We start from the raw sequence: 25586 nt of genomic DNA, 5'->3' as shown, positions 1-25586 counted from the left end.
ACCTTAGGATGGTCCGGTTTATGAACCTCGCCACCAACCACAGAGTCAGCCACCTACTGCCCTTGCCCCTACTCCTTTTTGAACCTTTGACCCATACCCTTTTGTCCTCACCCAAGCATATGTCTTTGCATTTTTGCAGGGCTAGTTCCGGCCATTCTCAAAAAGTCACCATGGCTTTCCAAATGGCTTTCACTAACAGGCACTCCTCAGTGGCATGGCACATATTATTTGAAAATTATTTGAAAATATACACTGGGAAAAATACATAGGAAAGAAAACATTACATGGAAGGAATAATAACTGACATATTTTGAATTTTAATGTTATCTTCCAGGGGAAAACTCAAGGTGCTGAACTGGGGTTGTTTGCATTGGCCATCTTTCCCTTGCCTCTATGGGTTTTCCGTTAGTGGAAAATCCATCAACGCCATCCCCATAAGTCAACCAATCAGTTTATTATGATCATGGATGAGATACAGAAGAATACAGAGCAATAATACAGCACTATAATAAAACCGATCTTCCCAACACCAGGAAAGTTTATCTGCAATTAACCATAACCATTGTTCCCATAAATGATAGGGGATGCTTTTATCCATGAATGTGTCTGTCGGGCAACTGCTCCATCATAGATAACCCAGTTTTGTCTCTTGGGTTTGCTTTCTCTGACAGAGGCCGGGTTCAGATGTAACATGAAAACAGAGGTTGGCGAACCCACGGTTTCAATTTCAAACTGTAAATCACACCACAGATGTTTGTCAAACCTCCAGTCAAGCATGCCAACCTCCGGTTCCAGGAGAGGGTATCCCCTCCCTCCTACTCAGCTGCTGAGGCAGATCCCAGCAAGTCTTTAGGCAAGGCTGTGGGGAAAGCATCACCAAGTCTGTGGAGTGGCCGCGATTGGCCACGATCTCCAAGTGGGCATGTCATTCGTAGCTCCAGCTTCACCAGCCAGCTTTCTCGGGCTAATGACAGCTTAACCCCTTCCTCACCATACTCCCAGTTATGTTCTCTTAATAAATTTGCAGCCGAGCAGTGATTCTTAGAGCAAATACTTGACAGCACAGGGGCACATCCTCATGGAAGGTGGGCAGTCATGAGCACGGGCCCCATTCTATTCAAAGCTCCGTGAATTCTGCTAATGGCATGCAAGCGGTGTCAGGGTTGGGTACCCATGTTAGGGCCGCTTGCCATCCCCACCTCCACAGCTGCCACATAACCTGTTTTCCACTCCCTCCTCACCCTCTGCTCTCAGAACATGGGACTCACGAGCTCAGAGACATCTAGATTGAGCAAAAGCAAGCCCCCTGTGCACTGTTCACCCCCAGAATAGCCCATGCTGTTCAGGGCGTGTCTTGATGTGGGGTGTGGGATCCTATCTGCCTATCAGCCCCCTCTTCCCACTTGCAAGGGCTACCCCATGTCCTTCTCTTCCCTATCCAACCCCACCCAAACACTCATCACCCTCCCTGCCACTGGCAAGGTTGTGGGGGGGGGGATCTCTGCACTAGCATATTGGGAGGGGGGGACACTTCTATTTTGAAGGCTGTAAATTTATTATGTATCCTCTTCATTATGCAATTTATTATACACTGGTAGCCCTTTCATTAGCAGGGCAGGGGGAGGTGTTTGCAGTCTCTAATCCCCCTGCTGCCACAGGTGCAGACAATGGCCCAATGCTACCATCATTAGTTTAAAGGGTGGTGCACCCTTCCAACACCATGCAACTGCTCATCTTGGCAGTGAGCCAGAGACGTGTCTTGTGAAGGCCACTCTCACTGCCCACGCCTCCCAACTGGCACCAGCAATCCTCAGGGGCTGCCAACACAACATCTCCTCTCCTCTGGGTGTCCCTCCACTGCCCTCCTCACCCTCTGGATGTGCCAGGTCCATGGGTTCCTCCAGCAAGACATCTCCCCTCATCTCACAGATGTTGCCAAGGATGCAGCAGGGCATGATCACCTTGGGCAAAAGATCCTCCTCCACATCCAGCAAGATGTAGAGGGCATGGCACCAACCCTTCAGCTTCCTGAATGCCTGCTCCACCATGATTCTCACACTGCTGTTGAAGTTTCTCTCCAGGGCATCTCTGGGTGCACGATAGGGGTGACTACCCACTCCTGCAGTCTGTATCCCTGGTCCCTGAATATCACCGGCTTCACCCATTGTCCGCCCACCTGGACAGGTGCAATGTTCACCCAGGTACCTCTGTGGAGCCTGGAGGTGATGGGGAAGTCCAGGAAATGGCCATGTTGTGGCTTCTGCCTGACACCCCAGCATAGATGTCCACGAACTGGCCACTGAGTCCACCACAATCTGCAGGGTCATGGTGTAATGGTGCTTCCACCAGAAGTACTTACCATGCCATCCAGGAGGTCCTAAAATCTCAACATGTGTCCTGTCTATACAGCCAAGGACGTCCAGGAATCCCTTCTCCTTGAACCCCTCCATCACCTCCTTTGGGTCACGCACACAGATCATGTCCTCCATGAACATTTCTTCCAGGAGCTTCACCACTTCCCTGACTATCTCACAGACAATGCATCTACCAATCACAAACAGATCGCTGAGGGTCAGGTAGTTTGCGTTGGAGGCCAGCTTGTAAATGGTTATGGCGAGCCTCTTCCTCACTGAAACTGTGTGGTGCATCTCGGTCTTCTGTTGGCGAAGCACAGGCTCCTTCTTGCTTCCCAGATAGTCAAAGGTGGTTCGAGACATCCTGAAGCTGCCTCGAAAGTGCTTGTCGTTCCACTCATCAGCATCCTCCATTGACCTCCAGGTGCTGTCATATGTAAGCAGCTCCCACCTCCTTTCCTCTGACCACTCCTCATCCAGTGCATGGACAGTGGAGGAGAGGACCTCCCAATGTCTCTGGGCTGCTTCGACAGCTGTCCTTGAGCGTGCAATCAGCCCCTCGAATCTCCTGGAGACCAGGAACTTTGCAGCCTCCACTCAGGCAGCTGCTGCACCCTGAGGCTGCAAGCCCCCCAGGACCTACAGAAAGCATCTTCTCTGCTGCACTCTATTATTTGCTTCCTCCGCCATGTTGCTGAGGACCATCTGCATGGCACCATGGACTGCAGTGCTGGGTGCTATGCCAACCGTGGCAAACAGTGTCCTCTCTTGCTGCAGGGGAAGTCATGTGATGCTGCATGCCCAAGTGGGAGCTTGAATTGTGCACACCGGCCATTCGGGACATCCGGGAATGGTGGTGGACGGGACATGGGACATTGTTCCAGGGAGGGAGGGTGCATCCTCCCTATCTTACTTTCTGCCTGTGTGTGGACCCCCTATCTCCTGCACGAACAAAGCGCAATGGACCTTGATTTCCCTCTTTGCAAGGGGAACATTTTAGACCTTTTTCGGTAGAAGGGGCAAGTCTGACCACCTTTTAAAATTCCTCTTTAAACACTTTGGGAAGCTGTTGGTGGGTCCCTCCTCCTTCCTGGTTAGCTTCAAGGACACGCTTAAAGACCTTGCATGCAATTAGGGGCATGTGAACTCCCCTTAATGGAATGCTATCCCCCACACAGCACCCTTTCCCTTTGGACAGTGGGAATGGATCAGAGGGAGAGAATGAAGATAAACAGCAAAGGTCTTATGAACAAAGAAACCAGATTTATTCAAAGAAGCATAAAGACAACATCCTCTTTTCAAATTTTTGGAGAAGGACAGTTTGGGGGGTTTATTTTTTTATTTACATTTTATATATCCCACTCTTCCTCCAAGGAGCCCAGAGCGGTGTACTACATACTTAAGTTTCTCCTCACAACAACCCTGTGAAGTAGGTTAGGCTGAGAGAGAAGTGACTGGCCCAGAGTCACCCAGCAATTATCATGGCTGAATGGGGATCTGAACTCGGGTCTCCCCGGTCTTAGTCCAGCACTTTAACCACTACACCACACTGGCTTATGCTTCACTCCCCGAGTTTCAAACATTTAACTCTGGTATTTCATTATGTCTGAACCCGGGCAGAGGGTCCAACAGCTTCTGTCTCACGTCAGTTTCATAGATGTTCTTTTTGGCCAGTCTTTTAGAAACACCATTAGGGTCCACTGAGGAAATATCAACTGATCGTTCTTGACCAACAACAAGCAACTGAGTATACAAAAGATCATCATCTAACTGCAGATACATATTCTTAATATTTTTGTGTTGGTCCTTCCCATCTTAATTTTGCCTTCACTTTCCTAACTTACTGAGGATGCAGCTATCATCATTTTGATGCAAAGGTAGAATATCTCTGGTGTGGTGGATAAAATGATTTTAGCATTCCCATGTTTACCCTTTTGCAAAAAACATGTGCCGATCATTTCCTCTTTTTAAAACCGTAATGGCTTTGCAGGAGCAGCATGTATCCTTCAGGGCAGGATGGTATGCTCTTCTGATTTATAATCACTTGCTGCAATTTCCCCTATAAGCAGGGGGTGGAGAGTTATTGCTGGCAGCTAAAATCTGCCGCAGTTCCTGTTAACTTTAATAATGCAACATGACTTCTCTAATGTAGATGACAGCCGCAGAGGACCAAACAGCGTTGATGATATATTACATCCACCCCTGTGATCTTTACTTGTTCTCTTGAACAAGTAAAGAGAGGGGGTTGTTTGTTTGTTTATTTGTTCTTTCTAGTCTTCTCAGTCCTTTGGAGAGAACCATTTCCAGTACAATCTCACTTAATAGCTTCAAGAAAATCCAAAACTTGTAGACAAACAGTCATTTAAATGACATAGGAATATATTGGCAACAATATATTCCTGTGTAAATATATGTGAATTTATAGTGAATCTGGAAAACGAGGGATATAATCCTATGCAATGGTCCCTGGGAATATGCCTCAAGAACACAGTGGAGCTTTCATTTGAGTAAATGTACATATAGGATCATGTAACAAAGTCCTTGCACCCAATTAGTACAAAGCTCTAGCTCCTTTGTTTTGTAACAGTTACAACCAAAACCTTTGGATGCCCTGCAAAGCAGAGACAGCTTTGCAGTGATTGGCTGGGCCCTGTCTCCAGGACTGCCTGTTAGGGGTGTGCAGGCTTGGGCTGGCCCACAGGGCATATTCCCAGTGCGCCCCATCCGTGGGGCGCCCCTGCGCCCCGCCGCACTCAGCAGCAGTGAATACTCCCATCCTTAATGACTCATTCTGCTCAAGACCCGGCACCCTCCCCACATACATTCCACTGCCCTCTTAGAGCCCCCAGTCTGGCCCTGGGGTGTGCATGGAACCAGGTTTGGCAGTTACAAGCAAAGGGGAACCCTGCCTTTTAAAAGGTTCTATGAGTGGCCAAAGGGGCGGCAAGAGGGCACCTTATTGGCTTTGGCGGTGGAAACAGCAGCTCCTCTAAATCCCGCTGGCACTCCCCCCGCAACAGCAGCCCAGTTCTGGCCTCTGAGGATGCATGGAGGCCATTTGCATGCACTGAGGCTTCCTCGGAGCTAGGAACTGGGCCACCTCCAGCCTGCGCTGCTGTGAGAGGAGCACTGGTGGGGTCTTGAGGAGCTGCTGATGCCGAAGCTGGTAAGTTGTCCTCCCGCTGCCCCCCACCCAGCCTCCCTAGAACTCTATAAAAGGCAGGGTTCCCCTTTGCTTGTAAAGGAGAATCCTCACCGGATTCCTTTTTACAAGCAGAGCCCCTCGAACCGGGTTGAACAGGGCAATATTGAATCAGGCCAAGTCCAGTTTACACTCAGACCAGATGCCCTTTTTTTAGGCCAGTCATGTTTCAGTTTGAACCAGGCCAGTTCTAACTGAACATGGTTCAATTCCAACCAGTTCTCACACCGCTAGTGCCTGTGCCCTAGAGAAGCCTAACTGACAAGGAGGAGGAGTCAGTCTGCCTGCTGGAAACTGGAGACTCAACAGACAATCTGCCTTGACTCCTGAAGTAGACCATAATAATCTGGTAGCTCAGGCTAGTTAGCTTCTTTATTATTTTTGGTTCAAAGTATGGTGTTGAAGCTTCTCTCTCTCCTACTCCTTTGCCAACCCGGGCCCTTAGCCCTTTGCTAAAATAAACTACCTTTTGATTTTGTAACTGCTGATCTGTGTCTAGTGTGTCTAATCCTAAAACTCACCACGGCCTAGCTGTTTGGGGCACTGTGGTGTAAACAGGCGAGCTCTGGGGCTAGCCACCCTTCCATGTCAGAATGGCTGTACAGATTGTGCTACACAAGTTTGTCTAAAGAGATAACTATGTGTAAATTAAGACTTTCCAGTCTTGAGGTCATTCAGAGTATCACATTTGATGCAACAAGTGTGCAGTTGCATCAATTGTTGTGGGAGATCAGTTGTTTGTGAGAGACAGTTCAGTTCTTGTGAGAGATTTTAGACAGCCTTCCTCAAGGCAGTGCTTCTATTTGGGAGGTACCTGAGTGAAGGTTTGCAACAGAATGGGCACACTTGTTGAAAAAGGTTGGGAACCCCTTGTCTAGCATATAAACTTAAATGGAGCAAATAAGGTTTCGAAAAGAGCTTGTGCAAATCCTTGTGCATCAGCTTCTGCAAGCAGATGCAGTCCTCTGGATGTAGAGTCAATTCTCTCATGTAACACCCTTTCACTAAGTCAGAAACATTCCTTCCATGAGTGGAAGAGGCACCTTTGTATCTAAGCCTCTGGTTTTATTCTCAACTTGGCTGTTGTCTTGGGTGTCAGTTTTACTCCACACAACCTGAAAATCCCTTCTCTCCAAGTTGCTGTAGAGCTTGTACTAATTTCTAATATTTAATGGTGATTTTATTTGATAATGGTGATTGACTATTAATTCATTGTAGATATTACTAAATGAGTTCTTTAGAAAATTGTTTTAATTATCCTTCATTCCTCTGATATTGTAATTATTATTCCTGTACTCCTGCTACAAGATTACTATTCCTAGATATTTAAATACTAATGCCACCCACCCACAGTCACCCACGTACACATAGACACACACTCCTATATCCAGTTTGGATACCATTTTAAGCAGTTTAGTAAGCTCTGGCACTTGGTTCTTATGAGATTGTGTCCTAAATACTCATCATAGGACAAGCAGAAGAAGTTCCACTGACAAAAGGGGGGAGACATTATTTTCATGAATCTGCCTTCCCTCTTCAATCCCCTGTGTCCTGTCAAAACCCTCTGCTTCTGAGGGTTGGTTCTGCTTCTGAAGAAAACCTCTGTTTCTGAAGAGGATTGCTTCTCCCCTTGCACAATAATTTAATACCCTTCTTCCAATCACATTAAAACCTTATATATTTTTTAAGTTGCAAGTTTACACATTCACACAAAATTAGATAATTGTAGAGTTTGAGCAAGACTATCATGTGACACAAGCCAAGACATGTGAGAGCTTGTAAACACTGCTTAAAACATGTTTAATTGGATGGTGAGGACAATCAAAATAGATGGACTGATTATTTTGATTTTCCTAAGTGTTTCCTAAGTGTTTCACATAAATTATTCATAATCCATGCAACAATCCTGTAAGGTAAGCCAGTGTAGTTATTCCTATATATTGGGAATGCCTAGAACACCCAGTGCACCATTTTTCAAGAAAAAGGTAATTTAAAGCTGTCATTACATTGCAGAAGCTCTTGAATTGATCTTATATTAATTAAAGAGTTGTTCATGACCGAGAGAGGAATAGAATGTTTCTGATGAAATTACTTTTGTTTGTAGATATATGCCATACCCATCACAATAGTTGGAAAGAAATAGAATGAGTGAGTGCAGTCAAGGCTGTACCACTTCTAAAGACTCTCTCCAGTGAACCACCTATATGATTCTCCCATATTTCAGAAACAAGGCAGATGCCCCCAGTATTTCCATGAAATTTCACGTGAAATTTCAATTTGTGTGAAATCTCAGTGTGTGCTATACCAATTATGAACTCTTGTCCTCTTCTTTATTTTTGCAAAATCTTTGGTTTCTAACAACACCATCATCTTGGTCTTTTCCTCAGCATAATCCTCTTCATATTATCCAACTTGCTAACCACAGCCATTTTTTACATTTCCTTTTTTTAATTCCAGCCAATGACCAACAATAACCCTTGGATGCTCCTTTACTTCATTTCTTTCTTGCTCATCGTCAGCTTCTTCGTGCTCAACATGTTTGTAGGGGTGGTGGTGGAGAACTTCCACAAATGTCGGCAACACCAAGAGGCAGAGGAAGCTCGTCGACGGGAGGAGAAGCGCCTCAGACGACTGGAGAAGAAGCGTAGGAGTAAGGAACAACCTAAGTGTTTGGTTGGTTCGTAGGCTGAGGTTTTTTGAGAAAAACCTTTTCCTCTTCTTTCTTTTTTGTAATAAAAAATTGACCAATACAGTGTGCATGTGGGTGTCAGAATGCTCAGTGCTATTTGCCTCTTGATTAATCTCATTGAGGTGCTGCCAGATGCTTGATTCAGCTTGTCCCTTCTCTGACCCCAAGCCAGTCATACTGCTGTTAATGCATGCATGGGTGGTGAGACACTTCCATATAAAAAAACATGCCATCCTGACCATAGACACCAACATGACACAGAATATGTTGGGTGTTTTCCACAAGGGTGAGGTTTCCTCTTCAGACCCCCAGAAACCCTTTCTTAATTACCACAGCATTATCAGCTGTCTCTTCGGGGAATGAGACCCTTGGCATTTTCTACCTGCTGACAGATTAATTCATTGTGCACCAAAAAAAGAAGAAGAAATATATTTGTGTTCTACTGAAACTTGCTGTCCTATAATGGTTTCACTCATTGTATTCCAAAGTAACCTTGGAAACAAGAGAATTGCTGTTTGGTGTGCCCTTCATTTGTGTCACCTTTCCTTGTAATTTTATGAGATAACTACCTACATTTAGGACCTTAATTAGCCCATTTACTAACCTAACCAACTCTCATCTTCTCCTTAAATCCTTTTGAATGTACCTATTTCCTGAAATGGGACTCCCTTATCTTCTCCTTCCTTCTGATTCTCCTCTCCTAGATGTTTTTCACACAGGGCTTTTAGCTCACATCTCCTCTAGAATGGAGGGTGTGCATTCACATATCAGCCAGATTTACCCCAAAGTCCCTGTGAGCTATCGGGAAGCACTTTACACACAATTCAGGTTTTTCATTGCATGTTAGAGTGTAGCCCTATTTATATCCAGGGTAAAAAAATCCACTTTTTGCATTGGTTCTTTTGGGAAACTTCAAACTTGCAGTAAACATGTGGTAAAGTGTGCTGTGTGAAAAACGACCTGGAGTTGCTTGCTGTCCTTTATCACTTGTAAACTTAATTTGTTGGAGCATGAAATGCTGATTTAGTTTCATTTCCACAACCACAGGACTAACAGATTATTTCTGTCATGGTCATCCTCTTATGTTCTCTCTCCTCCTCCCCTTCATTCATTCACCTTCATGTCTCCTTTCTTCCCCTTCATTGTGTTTCTTTTTATTGTATCCACTTCCACATTGTTGGTGTTTTCCTTTCTGTTTTCTTTTCTTTTTGCCTTGCTCCCTTTCTTTTGTTTCAATTCTTTCTCTTCCTTTCTTCACCTCTTCTCTTCTTTTCATCTACTCTCTCTCCTCCCTCTCTATTCTTTTCTGGGATGTTCCCCCAACTCCCATTGAAGAAGCACAGCGCTTGCCGTATTATGCAACCTACTGCTCTGTCCGCCTCCTCATCCATTCGGTCTGCACCAGCCACTACTTGGACATCTTCATCACCTTCATCATTTGCCTCAACGTCGTCACCATGTCCCTGGAGCACTACAACCAACCAATGGTGAGTGAATTCAAGGGACGAAATCCTATCTTTATCCCTTCCTTCCTTGCTTCCTTGCTTTCCTTCTCCCTTTCTCACAAACAGAATTTCTTATTTTAAAAAATTACAAGTTAAACTTGGTAGCTATTAGACCTGCACACGATCTGAAATAGCGTATCAGATACAATACAATAGATAGATATCGGTATTCAGTTTTTTGGCCCTTCTAAATATTATTATTGGAGTTACAATCGGAAATCTGATAACTATCGGGGGGAAAGCCCCATAGAAGTCTATGAAGAATTTTTTTTAACGGGGGGGGATGGCTGGGCAGAGAGCTCTGAAATTATACACACGTGTAATCCAGGATGGCAGGACTCTGTGTATTTAATTTCAATTAAATATATCCATGCATTGATTTTTAATTAATATTTAATTAAAATTGTACTCTGAAATTGTACTCACATCCAAGAATAGTGGCAAAAAGTGATGTCACATCTGATAATCGCAAGGAAAGTGATATATCCAAGAATCTACCACTTGCTTTTTAAAGTGGTAAGTAAAATTACTAATAACCTAAATAACTAAATGCAGGCAGATAGATGGCAGAAGATGGTTTTATTTTTCCCCAGGCGGGGATCAGGGGGAAATGTGAACTCCTTTTTGTGTTTTTGCTGCCATTTTGTGCTCCAATGTTCCAGTATTTGACCCAATATCTCTAATACCATATTGGATAATTCTGATTCTATATAGGCTTCCCTATACTGGATTAGAATTATTTCCAATAGCTCCAATATCGGACCATTTCCAATATCAGAAATCTGATATTGCACAAGCCTAATAATGATTAGAAAGTGGATTGGAACAGAATTATTTCCTTCTGGAGGATCCAGCAAAAACCAAAAGACAAGTGTCCATTTGCTATTCCTTTTGACCTAACATCTTGCTTTATCCCCTTTATTTCTTATACAAAGCAGTGAGATATACATCCAGTCATTATATAGTTTTCTTAAAGCCATCTATACTGCCCTTTACCTTGTCAGTTAAAAGGTGGCAGAAATTGCTGTGCAAACTTTCCCCTAGACTGAGCCAACCAGCAATATGATTATAGTAGGTCTGTGCAAACTCCTTGATGGCCCTTTAAAAAAAACCCAACCTATCATTATTTTCTCCTCGGGCGTAGCTATAATTGAACGGAAGGGTTCAAAGAACACGGGCCCCCAGCTCCTGAGGGCCCTCCAGTTCCATCCCTCCCTATTTTCTTCATTGTCTCCCTCACTCTGGGGGGCGCCCGAGAGAGGGATGAACACGGCCCCCTCTCCCCTAGCTACGCCCCTGTTTCTCCTCGTAAGAAATCTACTGCATGTAGCAATTTAACAATTTGCAATTTGCCACAAGATGAGTAAGCAATATATTTTTTGATCCAGCATTTTTGCTACCCCTTTTGCCCCCAATTCCTTGCATGCTCAAGGGAGTTCATCACCCATGAAAAAATGACTTGTGAGATCTTGAAGAGAGAATTCTTTTTAATTGCCCTAAGCCAGAAGGATGCTGTTAACAATAATACATCTATATTGAAGGGGTTTGGTTCTGACATAAAATAAAATGTGGGCTCTTTGAGGTAATCTGAAACTTAAAGAAGTGCTTTTCTTTCTCTGCTAAAGAACACTCTGCTCCTTTCTGTGTTCACACATCTGTCAGGAAGTCCCTGCCTTGAGAAACTGCAGACTTCAAGGGCCCATTTGAGACAAGGTCTTTAATTTCTGTGATCTGAGGTTCCTGGGAGAACTGGAGTCATTTACTCACCTTTTTGTACTCTTGGAGTCTTGCATAATCAAATACCTGTGGAATGCCTTAAGGAGCTCAGCAGAAATGAGCAAGCTGCCCCAGGATGACCTTCGATAGACCCAAAAATGAATCAAGTCCTGGTTTACAGCTAACATTTTACAACCCCTGAACCAATCATCATCATGCCCCTCCTCCTCTTTCATGTTTTGCAGTTTATTTAATTTAAATGTTTATAATCTCATTATGCACAAGCCCACCTAATCACTAGTATTTGCAAATCAGGATATAATGGTAGTGCTATATGATTCTTTTTCAGTGATTGTACATACTCTGTCTTAAAGAGACATGTCGTCAAGATTTCCGACAGCACCGCCCCCACAATGATGTTTCACACAACAGCAAAGTTAGCAGTGTATACAAAAAGTGCACATCAGCTGTGCACAAATTTGATGTGACTTCTTTCTTTTCAAAGCCACTAAATCTACAGCTGCGTTTTTAAAAAACAGCCAGTTATCATGGAAGAGGCAAGCATGCATAAACTGCAAACGGGGTTACAATATGCAAAGAAAGGAATAATACAGTAGAAAGCAAAATATTAAAGTAGGGGAGGTACACCAGATCAGTCACAGCATTTGATGTGAGTGGCAGAATTCAAGGATTTGGAGTGCACACAGCTGTGCCTGCAAACAGGAGTGGGTGCAAGATTTTCTTCTACAGGGAAGCTCTGCTTTCTCTTCCTCCACATCTTGCTTCTCCAAGGACACATGTAAACCCTCCAAATCATGTCAGTTTCTTCCTATTTGCCCAGGGGCTGTCCACTTTCTTGCTGCTCCTGTTGTTTCCCCAAACACCTTGCATGTTTATCTGATCAAACCTTTGTTCAGTGCTTTCTTTTAATATGTTTTTTAAAACAAAAAACAACTCTTGGGAAACTGCTCCAAGAAGCAGAGAGATTGTGATTTGCAGTTATGGTTACTTCGTGACCAAGGGGCGAATAACTTTATAATTAACACAGGGCAGGGCCAACCAGCCGGGGCACAGCAAGGTTGGAGTGGGCTAAGAGACAAGATTTTAAAATGGGGGCCCCCTCACTGAAGTTCAGCTCATGAAGTAAAGAAATCTTAAATGAGGCTGAATAGTGGTAACAAAAAGCATAGTTATGTGCCACAATAGATCATCCTAAATTGTTTTTTAAAAGATTTTGTAAATTGTGGACGATGCAAGTCATTTAATGGTACTAGAGAAAGACATGCTGTTCTGGTAGCTCCAGGTCTTAACACTCACATCAGTTTCGGAGGATGAATACAACTGAAGGAAGCCCAGGCAGGTGCGTGGCTGGGGGAGTCAGTCATGTGACTTGCATCTAGGGGCCCCCCAAGGCAGGGGGCCCCCAGACAACTGTCTCCCCTTGCCCTGTTATAGTTACACCCCTGCTAACCAGCCAGAGTTGTACATATCCGGTATGTGCTATAGATTGGGAAAGCAGGTTTCCTTTTTCTTTTCTTTTTTTTTTTTCTTTTTTGCAGCTGGGTGGGGTGTGTGTGTGTGCTCTTATTTTTTTTAATCACAGACCAGCCAGGGAACTTGACATTATTTATGTCCCTTTGTCCTTCCATTCATAGTCTCTGGAGACTGCCCTCAAGTACTGCAACTATATGTTTACCACTGTCTTTGTGCTGGAGGCTGTTCTGAAGCTTGTGGCCTTTGGGCTGAGGCGCTTCTTCAAAGACAGGTGAGTGAGGAGTAACATGAGTCACAGTCTGTGGGGCACCAAAGATCACAAGCAACACACTGATGGCTTGATATCTGGAATGTCACTATATACCATATACTGTAGGCACCTAGCTATAATATGGACAGGTAGTGTGGCTGGCATTTCAGTAGTCAAAATTTAGCATGTCATTCAATAGAGCTTCCCAGGCACTTCCCAATATCCTGTCCATCTCTGTCTCTTTGCGTTTATAAAGTGCTTGTCCCCCCAGTGCTCCCTGTATCTTTGATCTCCTTCCCAGTCACCATAGCTCAGAGGTATACCACATGCTTTGCATACAGAAGGACCCAGGTTCAGTCTACATCATCTCCAAGGATCTCAGGCAGCAGGGCTGGGGAAGGTCTCTGAGACCACAGATAGCTACTATCTGTCAGAGTAGACACTACTGGGTTAGGTAGATTTTTTATCTAGCTTGGTATAACGCGACTCTGTGTATCCTAAATGTTAAAAGAAAATCAAATTTAGCAAAAAGAAAACGTTATCAAACCAAATTGAATTATCAAAGCAAAAAAATGCCAATTAAGTAAAGTAATACAATTTTGCATATTTTGTTGTTTAAGAAATCGAAGTTTTTCTTTTTTGAAGAACTGGGATGCAAGTCATAAGTGATACCTAGTTTGGAAGAATCTGGAAGTGTCTTTATTTAAAAGAACAATAAAAGAATACATTTATTTTCATATTTCAATGAGGCAGAAAAGCTCCATTCTTCTTCACAATTTCTTAAAGGTGGAACCAACTGGATCTGGCCATTGTTCTGCTCTCAGTCATGGGTATTACACTTGAGGAGATTGAAATCAATGCTGCCCTTCCTATCAACCCTACCATCATCCGCATCATGAGAGTGCTACGCATTGCTCGAGGTGAGAGAGAGAGAGAGAGAGAGAGAGAGAGAGAGAGAGAGAGAGCACAGACTGACCAATAACCATTTGGAGGACAGAATGCATTAGTAGGAGGTTAGACAGGACAAGATTTAAAAGTATGGAGCCCCTGTGCAGAACCAAAAACCAGCTGACTGACATGTCCCCAATGCTTATGTAATGTGTCATTATCTGTGTGCATGCAAGAACCACACATAGGCAGCCAGTCATTTAGCCTATTCCCAGCTTGTTTATGCAGTGTGACAATTAAGTGTGTGTAGTCATTATGTTCTTGATATTGTGCACATTCCCAGTATTCTGAATGCTCTTCAAAGGAGGGAACTAAGTCTGTGCAGAGCTTTAGCCAAAGCGGAATACTCTGCACAGCTCCTACAGCACAAAGATGCAGTGCTGCAAATTTCACAACACCGGTGAAGCTCCTTTAAGGGAAATGGAACCCTATTGAGCCCCAGCACCATCTTGGAAAGTACACATGAAGTGCTGGAAGGTGGGAGACCTCTATGGGGTAAACTCTGGAAATGACACTTCCCAGCACTGCATGTGTACCCCCCTACGCTGGGGCTTGACTGGGCTCCGTTTCCCTTAAAAGAGCCCCACCTGCACTGGGGAAAGCACAGCACTGCATGAAGGTGAGCACAGTGGCATTGTTAGGAACATAGGAAGCTGCCATATACTGAGTCAGACCATACATCCATCTAGCTCAGTATTGTCTACACAGACTGGCAGCGGCTTCTCCAAGGTTGCAGGAATCTCTCTCAGCCCTATCTTGGAGATGCCAGGGAGGGAACTTGGAACCTTCTGCTCTTCCCAGAGCGGCTCCATCCCCTGAGGGGTATAACTTACAGTGCTCACATATCAAGTCTCCCATTCATATGCAACCAGGGCAGACCCTGCTTAGCTAAGGGGACAAGTCATGCTTGCTACCACAAGACCAGTTCACCTCCACAAGGCATCAGGAGGACTATGCAGAGTATTCAGCTTCGCCCGAAGTGTTTCACAGGTCTAGAGGGAACCTGGCCACCCTTGTCACATGATGTCTGTGTAGGCACCATATTCTGAGTCTGAGGGAATTTTTAAGCAACCCATCACAGAGAGCGAGATGGGCATGTCCATCTAATTACACTGCAGCAAAGCCCCAATTTATCAAGTACACTTAGGGCCAGTTCAGATGTCACATGGAATCTCCATTTAAGTCAGAATCCATGTGAAGTCTCTAAGCCTCGGGTGCACATGCTCCCTGCTCCCATCCCCACATTAGCATCCACTTCCTATCTAAATTAAAGAAACCAAGATTGGTTGTGATATCCAAGCTGGCAAATTTCAGTTTATTCTAGCCCAGGGGTGCCCAACCTGTGGCACTCCAGATGTTGCTGAACTACAACTCCCATCCTCCCTAGCCACAATAAAGAGTAGCTGGGGATAATGGGAGTTGTAATTCAACAACATCTGGAGTTCCAGAGGTTGGGAACCCCTGTGCTTGCCTACTTAATTCAAATATACCAAGACCTGTAAATTACTTCAAACTTTGGGTTTGAAGATCTTGGCATATTTGAAGTAGGCTAAAATAAAACTGAGATCGGTTGGTTCAGATGTCACAATCAATCTTGGTTTATTTTAACCCACATAGGAAGTGGACACTGACGTGTAGATGGGAGGAGGGAGCACATATGCCTGAGGCTCAGAGACATAATACAAAGCTCAATTTTATCGAGATTCCACATGATGTCTGAACCAGACCTTAGCCTTAATCCGCATTTACTTTTACTGTACAATTCTAAACATGTAGCTAGTTTAGAATTCAGTTGGTTGGAGTACAAACTTCCCCGGCTGGGAACTTCTGGAATTTTGAGGCAAATCCAAATATTCCCAAAGTTCAGGCTCAGATAATAATAAAATCAGCCGCCTTTCCCACTGACTATTACCTAGCAGTGGTGACGGAAATGGGAAGCACTGCTGCTGCAGCTTTCAATTAGTCCCTACAGCATCCTGGGCATTCAAAGCCCTTTAGTGCACATCTCCTCCGGAATGCCATATTGGACAGGTTTACCCCAAAGACCCAGCGAGCTATCAGGGAGCACTTTACACACAATTCGGGTTTTTCATTGGGCGCGAGAGTGTAGCCCGGTTTATAACTAGGGTAAAAAAAACCCCACTTTTTGAGTCATATTTTGGGGACAGCTTCAAGTTTGCAGTAAAGCCTTGCAATAAGCTCGCAATAAAGCCTCCTGTGAACTCACTGGTGGGTGTCAAGATCACTGGTACTATAGTTTTCTAGAGCCCTGGGAAACTGCTGTTCCTGTGAATCTTGGAAAGAAAAAGAGGAAGAGAACTGCAGCAGGGTGGGCGTCTGCTATTGGAAAAAGCGAATTGGAGTAGAAGTCAAATGAGAGACATCATTTCTACTGAGTTAGAAGAACTCAAGCACAGAAGAAAAATAGGAGGTGGTTAAAAAGAGATTAGCCAGGTTGATGGTTGAGAAATGAAAGAAATTGCGTTGCAGAGAGAAATAATGAGCTGTTAGTGGGAGTATTCTTTACTCGTTTCATTAGGAAGACTGAGCAATAACAGAACCACTAGTTGGTGTTCTGCCAGTGTGAGAAAAGCAAAGTGCTGTGCTGTGACAACTTTGAGTTTCCCCTTTGCTCTTTCTTGTGATAGTTCTCAAGCTCTTGAAGATGGCAACTGGGATGCGGGCTTTACTAGACACAGTTGTGCAAGCACTGCCCCAGGTAAAATAAGATGTTTGTCTTCCATTTAATTCTGCAGTAGCCTTTTAGTTCAAGAGTTCAAAATGTTCAGTTGTGAGATGAAATGAGGCTGTCTTACATGAGGTGGGGGGTGGGGGAGAAAACCAGGTCTGACCTCCTTCTAACTCTTAACAGCCCAATCCTATGCGTCTTGATTCAAAAGTAAGTCCTATTGCATTCCTGTTGCTTATTTCCAAGTAAGAATGAACAGATTGTAGCCTAAGTGTTAAAAATCCTGAGACAGTAAAATAAATTGACAATTATATCTTGTTTTATCTTTCTGAGTATGCACCATACCATTCTCTCTCTCTCTCTCTCTCTCTCTCTCTCTCACACACACACACACACACACACACACACAACTTCTCACAAAAAGTGAGAAAAGTGCTTCTTTAAAAAAAAAAATAAAGGTTCAAAACTGATGAAAGTGACATCTTTTACTGGGACCAACTATGCAGGTACAGGAATATGCATGTTTGCAGCTTGTAATTTACTAAGATTTCACCGAGAAACAATTAGCTCTAAGTAAAACTAATGGAGCCTCCTTTCACTTCATTTAATATGGTGCGTATTCCTTAGGACTCTTTCCATGTGCTATAAATTTGATTTATATCTGACTGTCAGCACATGGGTTACAAAGGGATTTTGTCTTCCTTGATCACTCTCTTGAAGCAAGATGGTGAATCGGCAAAAAGAAAATTCCTATAGGGGCCAGTGTTCCCTCTAAGGTGTGTGCTCACATATATTCTGATTTCTGCTCCATTTATTTTAGATTCCACTCAGGCTTAATCAGGAAGATCCCACTCTGAATGCATGTGCACACACACTGCCTTGATATTGCCATCCAGAACAAAACTCATTACACACAGAGATGAAAAAAATTAGAGAGAGCACTGATAGGGACTGCTTCCCATGTACAGTAGATTTTATTTGTATTGGACTGTAAATACAAAGGTTATTGGATGGGGGCACACAGACATAATGATTTCATAAGTCTTCTTCCCTTTGAAAAATATGTTAAAAATAATTTAATATAGCATTGCAAGTTTCAGAAAACTCTTCTGGTGCCAATGGACACAAATTTTTTAAATGGCATCCAGGGGGGATCCAGGCCAGTTAGCTTAACACATGTCCTGGCTAAACTGATGGAAAACATAATTGAAGATAATATTATTAAACATAGAGAAGAACAAGCCTTGCTGAAGGAGCATCAGCATGGCTTCTGTGACAGAAAGTCTTGCCTCAATAACCTTTTCGAGTTCTTTGAGAGTGTGAGCAGGCATAGGGATAGAGGTGATCCAGTCAACACTGTATATTTGGCTTTCAAAAAACTTTTGACAAAGTCCCTCATCCAAGGCTCTTGAGTTAATTTAGCCGTTATGGAATCGGAACAGACCATTTATGGATTGATAACTGGTTAAAGCAGGGATTCTCAACATTGGGTCTCTAGATGTTATTGGACTTCAACTCCCATAATCCCCAGCCCCAATGGCCTTTGGTTGGGGATTATGGGAGTTGAAGTCCAATAACATCTGGAGACCCAACATTGAGAATCCCTGGGTTAAAGGACAGGAAGCAGAGGGTAGGAATAAATGGACAATTTTCACAATGAAGAGAAGGAAGAAATGGGATTCCCCCAGAGGTCCAATGCTTTCTAATTTCTTCAAAAGTAATCTAGAAATTGAGGTAAACAATGAGGTGGTTATATTTGCAGATAATACCAAACTATTCAGGGTGGTGAAATCCAAAATGAAGTATGAAGAGTTCCAAAAGGAGCTCTAGATGAATGGGCAACAGATGACAAATGCAGTTCAATTTAAATAAATGTAAAGTGTTTCCAATGTAAGTTGTACTTCTGAAGTGCATGTGTACTGGTTTTAAGTATTTGCGCAAGAGTGCTCTTGCACAGGACTGCTGACATTTCCTTAGACTCCCGCAGCAGCATGGACTAATTGGAAATGGCAGCATAAGCTTGTGTAACATGCCACTGTGTATAGTTCTAGTCATAATATCTCTAAATGGATATTATAGAACTGGGAAAGAGTAGAAGAGGGCACCCAGAATGATCAAGGAGCTATAGCATCTCCATATTTGGGGCTTTTTTGTTTAGAAAAAAGTTGGCTAAGGGGAAACATGATAGAGGTCTATAAAATTATGCATAGTGTGGCTATTGGGGATAAAAACAGATATTTTTTTCTCCATCTCTCACAATGCTAGAAGTCATCCCATGAAACTAATTGCCAGGGAATTTAGTAAAGTGTGCCATTGAGTCAGTTTCAACTCCGGGAGACCACAGAGCCCTGTGGTTGTCTTTGATAGAATACAGGAAGGGTTTACCATTGCCATCTCCAGCACAGTATGAGATGATGCCTTTCAGCATCTTCATATATTGCTGCTGCCCATTATAAGGATTCGAACCGGCAGCCTCTGGCTTGCTAGTCAGTCATTTCCCTGCTGCAGCAATTTAGGACAGACAAAAAGAAGTACTTCACACAGCACAGAAAACTAGTATATCAAATTTGTTGCCACAGGATGTTGTAGTGGCCATGAGCTTGGATGGCTTTGAAAAAAGGCTCACACAAATTCATGGAGGACAAGTCTATCAGTGGCTACTAATCTTGATTACCATATGCTACTTCCAGCCTGGTTCATTGTTCCCCTGTGATTCCAGTTCCAGGGAAAGAAATGGGGGCTTCCAGAGGCTGGACAAATAGGCCTTTGAATTGATCCAGCAAGGCTCTTCTCATGCTCATATAGTAGAGCTTTTCTTCAGGCAGTTCAAGAGAACTCCTCCATCTTCTCCATTTTCTACCTCTCAGTTCACTTCCAGATGTCAGCTTTCTCCAGTGATCATAGTGCTTTTGGGGGAGCTTGGCCAGGGGCTTGGGGGCAATGGAGCAGGAGGGGACGAGTGTCCCTCGGCTGTCAAGATCTTGGGGAGCTACCAAGGCATCTCCACACCCAGAGCACACCCCTGCTCCTGACCCTCACACCCAACCGGCGAGTTCGCCGGCTCAGAGCGCAAGTGTACCCCTCATCTTCCCAGTCAGTGTTTCATTGAAACACTGGCTGGCTCAGATCTTTCCCCCCTGCCTCACTCTTAGCGAGGCGCGCGCGGGGGGGGGGGGAATGAAATGCTGGCTGGGAAGGCTCCCTAGTGGCCACACCCCCTGCATCTACATCAGATGCAGGGTGTGTGGTCAGTGCCTGGGATATATTCAGCCTCGTTGCAAAGTTTCCCCATCCCAGTGAGCAGTTCGCTGTATCACTGACAGGGATCTCCTCTCTCAGAGAAAGGTGCTCCCAGTCAGCAGTTCAACGAACCACTGGCTGAGGAGAGGAAACTTTGCAATGGGGCTGAATAGCCCCATCCTGGCACAGGCCACGCCCCCTACATCTCACGTGGGCACAGGGGGTGTGGCTTTGTATGCAATAATCGACCTTGTCCTGCGGCCGCCAGCAGGCTCCCTACGTTGCCTGAGCTTGACATACTTGCATGCCAGTCATTTGCAAGTCCAGTGTCAACCTTGCCAATCCCTGCCAGTCCATACTTAACCAGCCAGATCAGTAAGCGAGGGAGGATGAAGGCAGCAACTGTCATGCAAAACCAATGATGGTAATTCCAAATATCTGTGACAACAGAGCAATGGGGGGGGGAGCCTGGAGGAGCAGCAATAACTGCCGTCACTGTATGGACTGCAGGCTTTAAATGCACTTATTCAGTATGTTTTGCCACTTTCAAGAACACTTGCTCAGTGGCGGCATCCGGGGGGAAAGTTGAGGTGGGGCACAGAAGGGGCAAAGTGCATTTATGGGTGGGTGAGCTGTGTCTGAGATTTCTGAAACAGAAATGCGGGGCAGGTCACTTGTCTGGGGTGGGGTGGGGGTGCTTGCCTACCCCTGTCCCCACCCCTGGAACCACTCTTGCATTTGCTCAAGAAAACTAACATCCATTAGCTACATTCACTTTTATTTCAGGAACAGAGCCAATATTTAGGTAATTAGTTCTTTCTCCCTTCAAGTCTTTCCTCCATTTGTGCCTCATTTAACACAGTGCTTTTACACAATGTTCAATTATTTTGCTGCTATCTCCCCACCACCACCTTTTTAAAAAAAACTTCACTGCGCCCTGGCCTGGATGTACTCTGCACTAAAAACACATATATGTTGTACATAGGACCAAAAAGAAAAAAGGAAAAAACCCACGATGCAAAAAAAACCCTCCTGAATTTTGCATCATTCTGATTACAAAATTCTCAGATCCAACAATACTTTGACATTGACTCATGCAGCAGCAGACATGGAAAGTCTTTATTTTCTGAAAACTTTTCAGAACTTTATTTTCTGAAAAGCTGCTTCCCCACAACTCTTCCATCCCTAACAGGAAATTGATTTTTTCCCCAGTAGGGTAATTTTACACACACCTCTGTCTTATTTATGTATATATGTGTGTATGTATGTATGTATTTATTTATTTATTTAAAATATTTATATACTGCCCAAAACATACATCTGCGTGGTGCACAACAAAAATCAATACAAATTGAACCAAATAAAAAATGATTAAAACATTAAAACCCAACATTAAAAGTATTAAAACTGTAAATCGAATTAAAAGCCTGGGTGAACCAGCTAATACCAATTTGACAATAAAAGTGGCACTTATTCACAGAAAGCACAGCACCTTATCTTCTCTCTTACTTCAAGTACTAGAGGATGCTCTGAATGGCCAAAACTATTAGTAGAATGATCACATGTGTAGATCTGTTTTCATTATTTATATGTAAACAAAAATGTCTTGTTTCCTTTTTTATTATTTGCATGTGACTGTGAAGTTGGAGCACCAAATATATGTATGTTATAAGGAGGACTAAGAACAGACTTGTGCCTCTGCCTCTAAATCCGCCTGACGCTTTCTATTCCCTGATCCCCCATCCTAATGTCTAATCAGTTATAAAGACTCCCATCCCATGAGAAGCAATGCTTCCTCCTGTAGGGCCTTGCTTTGCATGACTACATGCAAATGTCACCTGAAAGGCAGCAGCTGGATGGGGGTGGCAGCTTTATGGCTTGCAAGAGGCAGCTGCTCAAGAGAAACATTAGCTACTGATTCTCCCCACTCTTGTGGGTGTCAGCCAGGAGCAGGCTGACAGAATTCCCCCAGATGGATGAGTGGCTTGAGAAACTGGGACTCCCCCCTGCTTTTGTTACATTGGAAAAAATTGTCCGGGAAGGAATAATTGCACCAAAGAGGTCCATTGATCACAGTTCAGATCATTCCTCCACAAAGCCCCAAAGAGACAACCATCTTCTATCCTATGTGAATATGAATGGGAATTTGTCCGTTGATTTGTCAGATAACTTGTCTTGGAGAATGAGCTAAAGATGAGGATCTCTTACCTATGAGGCTTGCTGCCGCTAACATTCCTGGTGCCAATGCACTCCCATCTCATAATACAAGATGGTTAATTGTACTCCAGATTGTAGCTTAAAGCTCTGGTCTTCTGTGAGCTGTGTACAAATAGATAAAGGGACAATCCTTTCCCAAGAATGAAGACAGACAACACAATACAACACAAGTTTTCTATCCCCAGTTTACAAGGAAGGGAATTATGACACAGAGGGATTGCTGTTCCTGAATTTAAAAACAGTATCTGTGCCAGAGTATGGAGCTGAAGATAAATCTTCCAAAGTTAGCAGCCCAGTGCCTCGGTGATAAGGCTCTCAGCCTCCCCTGAGAGAGAATTTACCTGGTCCGTGCAGAGGTAGTGAAATTCTCATGTTTACCACCTCAGGTTCCACCAAGAAGCCATTTGTGCAAAATTGCGCCCCACCCCCGTAAAAATTGTCAAAATTAAAATATCATGTGGGAAAACTTTCAGAACCAGGCTTTTCTATTTTGCAGAAACATTGGGGATTTTTCACTTAGGAGCAGTTTCAGGCAAATGACTCTCCACATGACACTGAGGGCTAAACTACACTTTACTTTATCTATCCATCTATCTATCTATCTATCTATCTATCAGATTTATACCACTAGCAAACTTACATCTCTGGGCGGCCAACAACAATTAAAACACATATAAAAGTTAAAACAATACAATAATTTAAAAAACATAAAATTAAACAGTATTTTTTAAATTAAAAACCTGAGAAAGCTTGAGTTAAAAGGGGGTTTTTCAAATGTTTTTTTAAAATAGCCAGAGATGGAAAGGATCATAACTCAGCAGGGAGAACATTCCACCATCTCAGGGCAGCAACCGAGAAGGCCCATCTCTGTGTGACCACCAAACGAGTTGGCGGTAACTGGAGACGGACCTCCTCAGATGACCTCAATGGGCGGTGGGGTTCGTAGCAAAGAAGACGTTCTCTTAAATACCCAGGACCTAAGCCGTTTATCATCATCATCGTTGTTGTTATTGTTATTATTACATTTATATCCCACTCTTCCTCCAAGGAGCTCAGAGTGATGTACATGCTTATTTTTATCCTCACAACAATGCTGTGAGGTAGGTTAGGCTGAGAGATACATGACTGGCCCAGAGTCACCCAGTGAGTTTCATGGTTGAACGAGGATTCAAACTCGGGTCTTCCCGGTCCTAGTCCAACACTCTAACCACTATACTATGGCTTCTCAGGTTCAATCCCTAGCATCTCCAGGTAAGGTTTGTTTGTTTGTTCGATTTCTGTACCGCCCTTCCAAAAATGGCTCAGGGCAGTTTACACAGAGAAATAATCTATAAATAAATAAAATAAATAGATTAAATTAAATTAAATTAAATTAAATAAGATGGACCCCTGTCCCCAAAGGGCTCACAATCTAAAAAGAAACATAAGATTGACACCAGCAACCGTCACTGGAGGTACTGTGCTGGGGGTGGAAACGGCCAGTTACTCTCCCGCTGCTAAATAAAAGAGAATCACCATGTTAAAAAGGTGCCTCTTTGCCAAGTTAGCAGGGTTGGGAAAGACTTTTGCCTGAAACCTTGGAGAGCCACTGCCAGTCCGTGTAGGCAATACTGAGCTAGATGGACCAATGGTCTGACTCAGGATAAGGCAGCTTTCTATGTTCTTAAAGCCAGAAGTGCCTCCTTGATGTAAAAAGAAAAAAGAAGGGGGGGAAACAGGTGTGTGGGACCCAATCCAGCTCAGGACTGTGGCACATGGAGGAGAGGGAGTTACCTCTACATTTCCCCCTACACAGTTTTCCTGCCAAAAATCGCCCACCCCCAAAGTGGCTGTTTGCTAGTGGCTAGACAGCTGTTCTTGAGAATTTCACTAAAGTCAGTAACACAATCTAGCATAGTAAGTCATTGGGTTGAGTTTTCATATTTTGTACACTGACTCCTCAGGGGACAACCAAATTATCCAGAACATTATTCTTTTCAAATATGTTTTAACTCTGGCAGAACAAGTACTTCCAGATTAGATCTTTTCCCCCCGACACACTCTTCTCCAGTCATTTTCTTTACTGTTCTCCTTCTAGGCCCTGCATGTGGGTAATCCTTTAGGGAGGAGGTGTAATCTTTTTGGCACATCTAACCTTTGCAAGCCACACAGTACAGTATCTCTCCTTCCCAACTGCACCTGATAACCTACACATCTGCACTGCAAATGTCTGGAATTTTGAGGTTCCAGCTGAGGAATTGGAGGGGTGGTGTCTTCTGCACACTGCTTAATATCTGCTTTTTTGAGAACTCTCCATGCTTCTGGTTTAGAAACTGCTACGTGGGAAGCTCAAACGTCTCTCCAGAGCAGGGCTCAATGGGGAAAACAGGTGCAGATGTGAGCAATGAAATGTTGGGGGGGGGGGTTAAAGATACCAGTTCATGTACCCAGTGGTGCTCTTACCCCTAGACTTTGGGGCCGAAGTCCAGGGCCTCCACACCCCCTAAGTAAGTAAGGTGTGCTGTCAAGTTGATTTCAACTCCTGGAGCCCACAGAGCCCTGTGGTTGTCTTTGGTAGAATACAGGAGTGGTTTACCATTGCCTCCTCCTGCACAGTATGAGATTATGCCTTTCAGCATCTTCCTATATTGCTGCTGCCGGATATAGGTGTTTCCCATAGTCTGGGAAACATACCAGCAGGGATTCAAACCGGCAAACTCTTGAACCGGGATTTGAACCAGCTTGATAGTCAAGTCATTTCCCCGCCTAGGGGCCCCCAAATCCTCTTTGGTCTGTCCTGGGTAGTGTGGCAGCTACTGGCCCACACTACCAGGCAGCCAAATGTGATTGTGACCTGTGCCGGATGCTTTAAGACAGAAGGGGAAGTGGAGAAAGAAATATTTGGGACACGAATAGGGGAATGATGCTTAACTTGCAGTGGAGGAGTGCCTCCAGCAAGTCGGGTGGCCTCCAAAGGCCTTTTGGTCCAGGCTCCATAATTACCTTGGAGCACCTCTGCATGTACCATGCAGCACTTTGCCCATGAAAGGACAGGGCACACATGCTGGCTCCCTGTGAGGCAATAACACATCCGTGCTCCTATCCTGTTCTTCCCAATGGGAGCAGTGTTGCTTCAGCAATGAAAGGACAGTTCTTAGGAGCCACAGAGGCTCTGCAAGCCCAGTAGGAGCACAGATGTGGTTTGGGCTCACACTTCCATAGGTGGGTGTTGCGCACCATGTGAACCCCCACCTTTATTCTGGTTTCAGACCGTTTCAGAATCAGGTAGTATATTGAGAACTG

The 25586-nt window shown here is 44.0% G+C and overlaps 1 protein-coding gene across 5 annotated transcripts in view; it reads left to right on the top strand.

Annotated features, from left to right (window-relative positions):
• The window catches only part of CACNA1I (calcium voltage-gated channel subunit alpha1 I), a 228718-nt gene that overhangs the window by 167583 nt on the left and 35549 nt on the right, over window positions 1-25586 (top strand). For all 5 annotated transcript variants that reach the window (XM_053253047.1, XM_053253048.1, XM_053253049.1 and 2 more), the window contains exons 23-27: window positions 8014-8206; window positions 9581-9732; window positions 13122-13231; window positions 13997-14130; window positions 16807-16877. In XM_053253047.1, coding sequence (XP_053109022.1) covers window positions 8014-8206; window positions 9581-9732; window positions 13122-13231; window positions 13997-14130; window positions 16807-16877 — 660 coding nt within the window. The remainder of the gene's footprint in view (window positions 1-8013; window positions 8207-9580; window positions 9733-13121; window positions 13232-13996; window positions 14131-16806; window positions 16878-25586) is intronic.

This window comes from Hemicordylus capensis, chromosome 5, assembly GCF_027244095.1.
Source record: "Hemicordylus capensis ecotype Gifberg chromosome 5, rHemCap1.1.pri, whole genome shotgun sequence".
Classification (NCBI taxonomy): domain Eukaryota; kingdom Metazoa; phylum Chordata; class Lepidosauria; order Squamata; family Cordylidae; genus Hemicordylus; species Hemicordylus capensis.
This window is presented reverse-complemented; position numbering and strand designations above follow the sequence as displayed.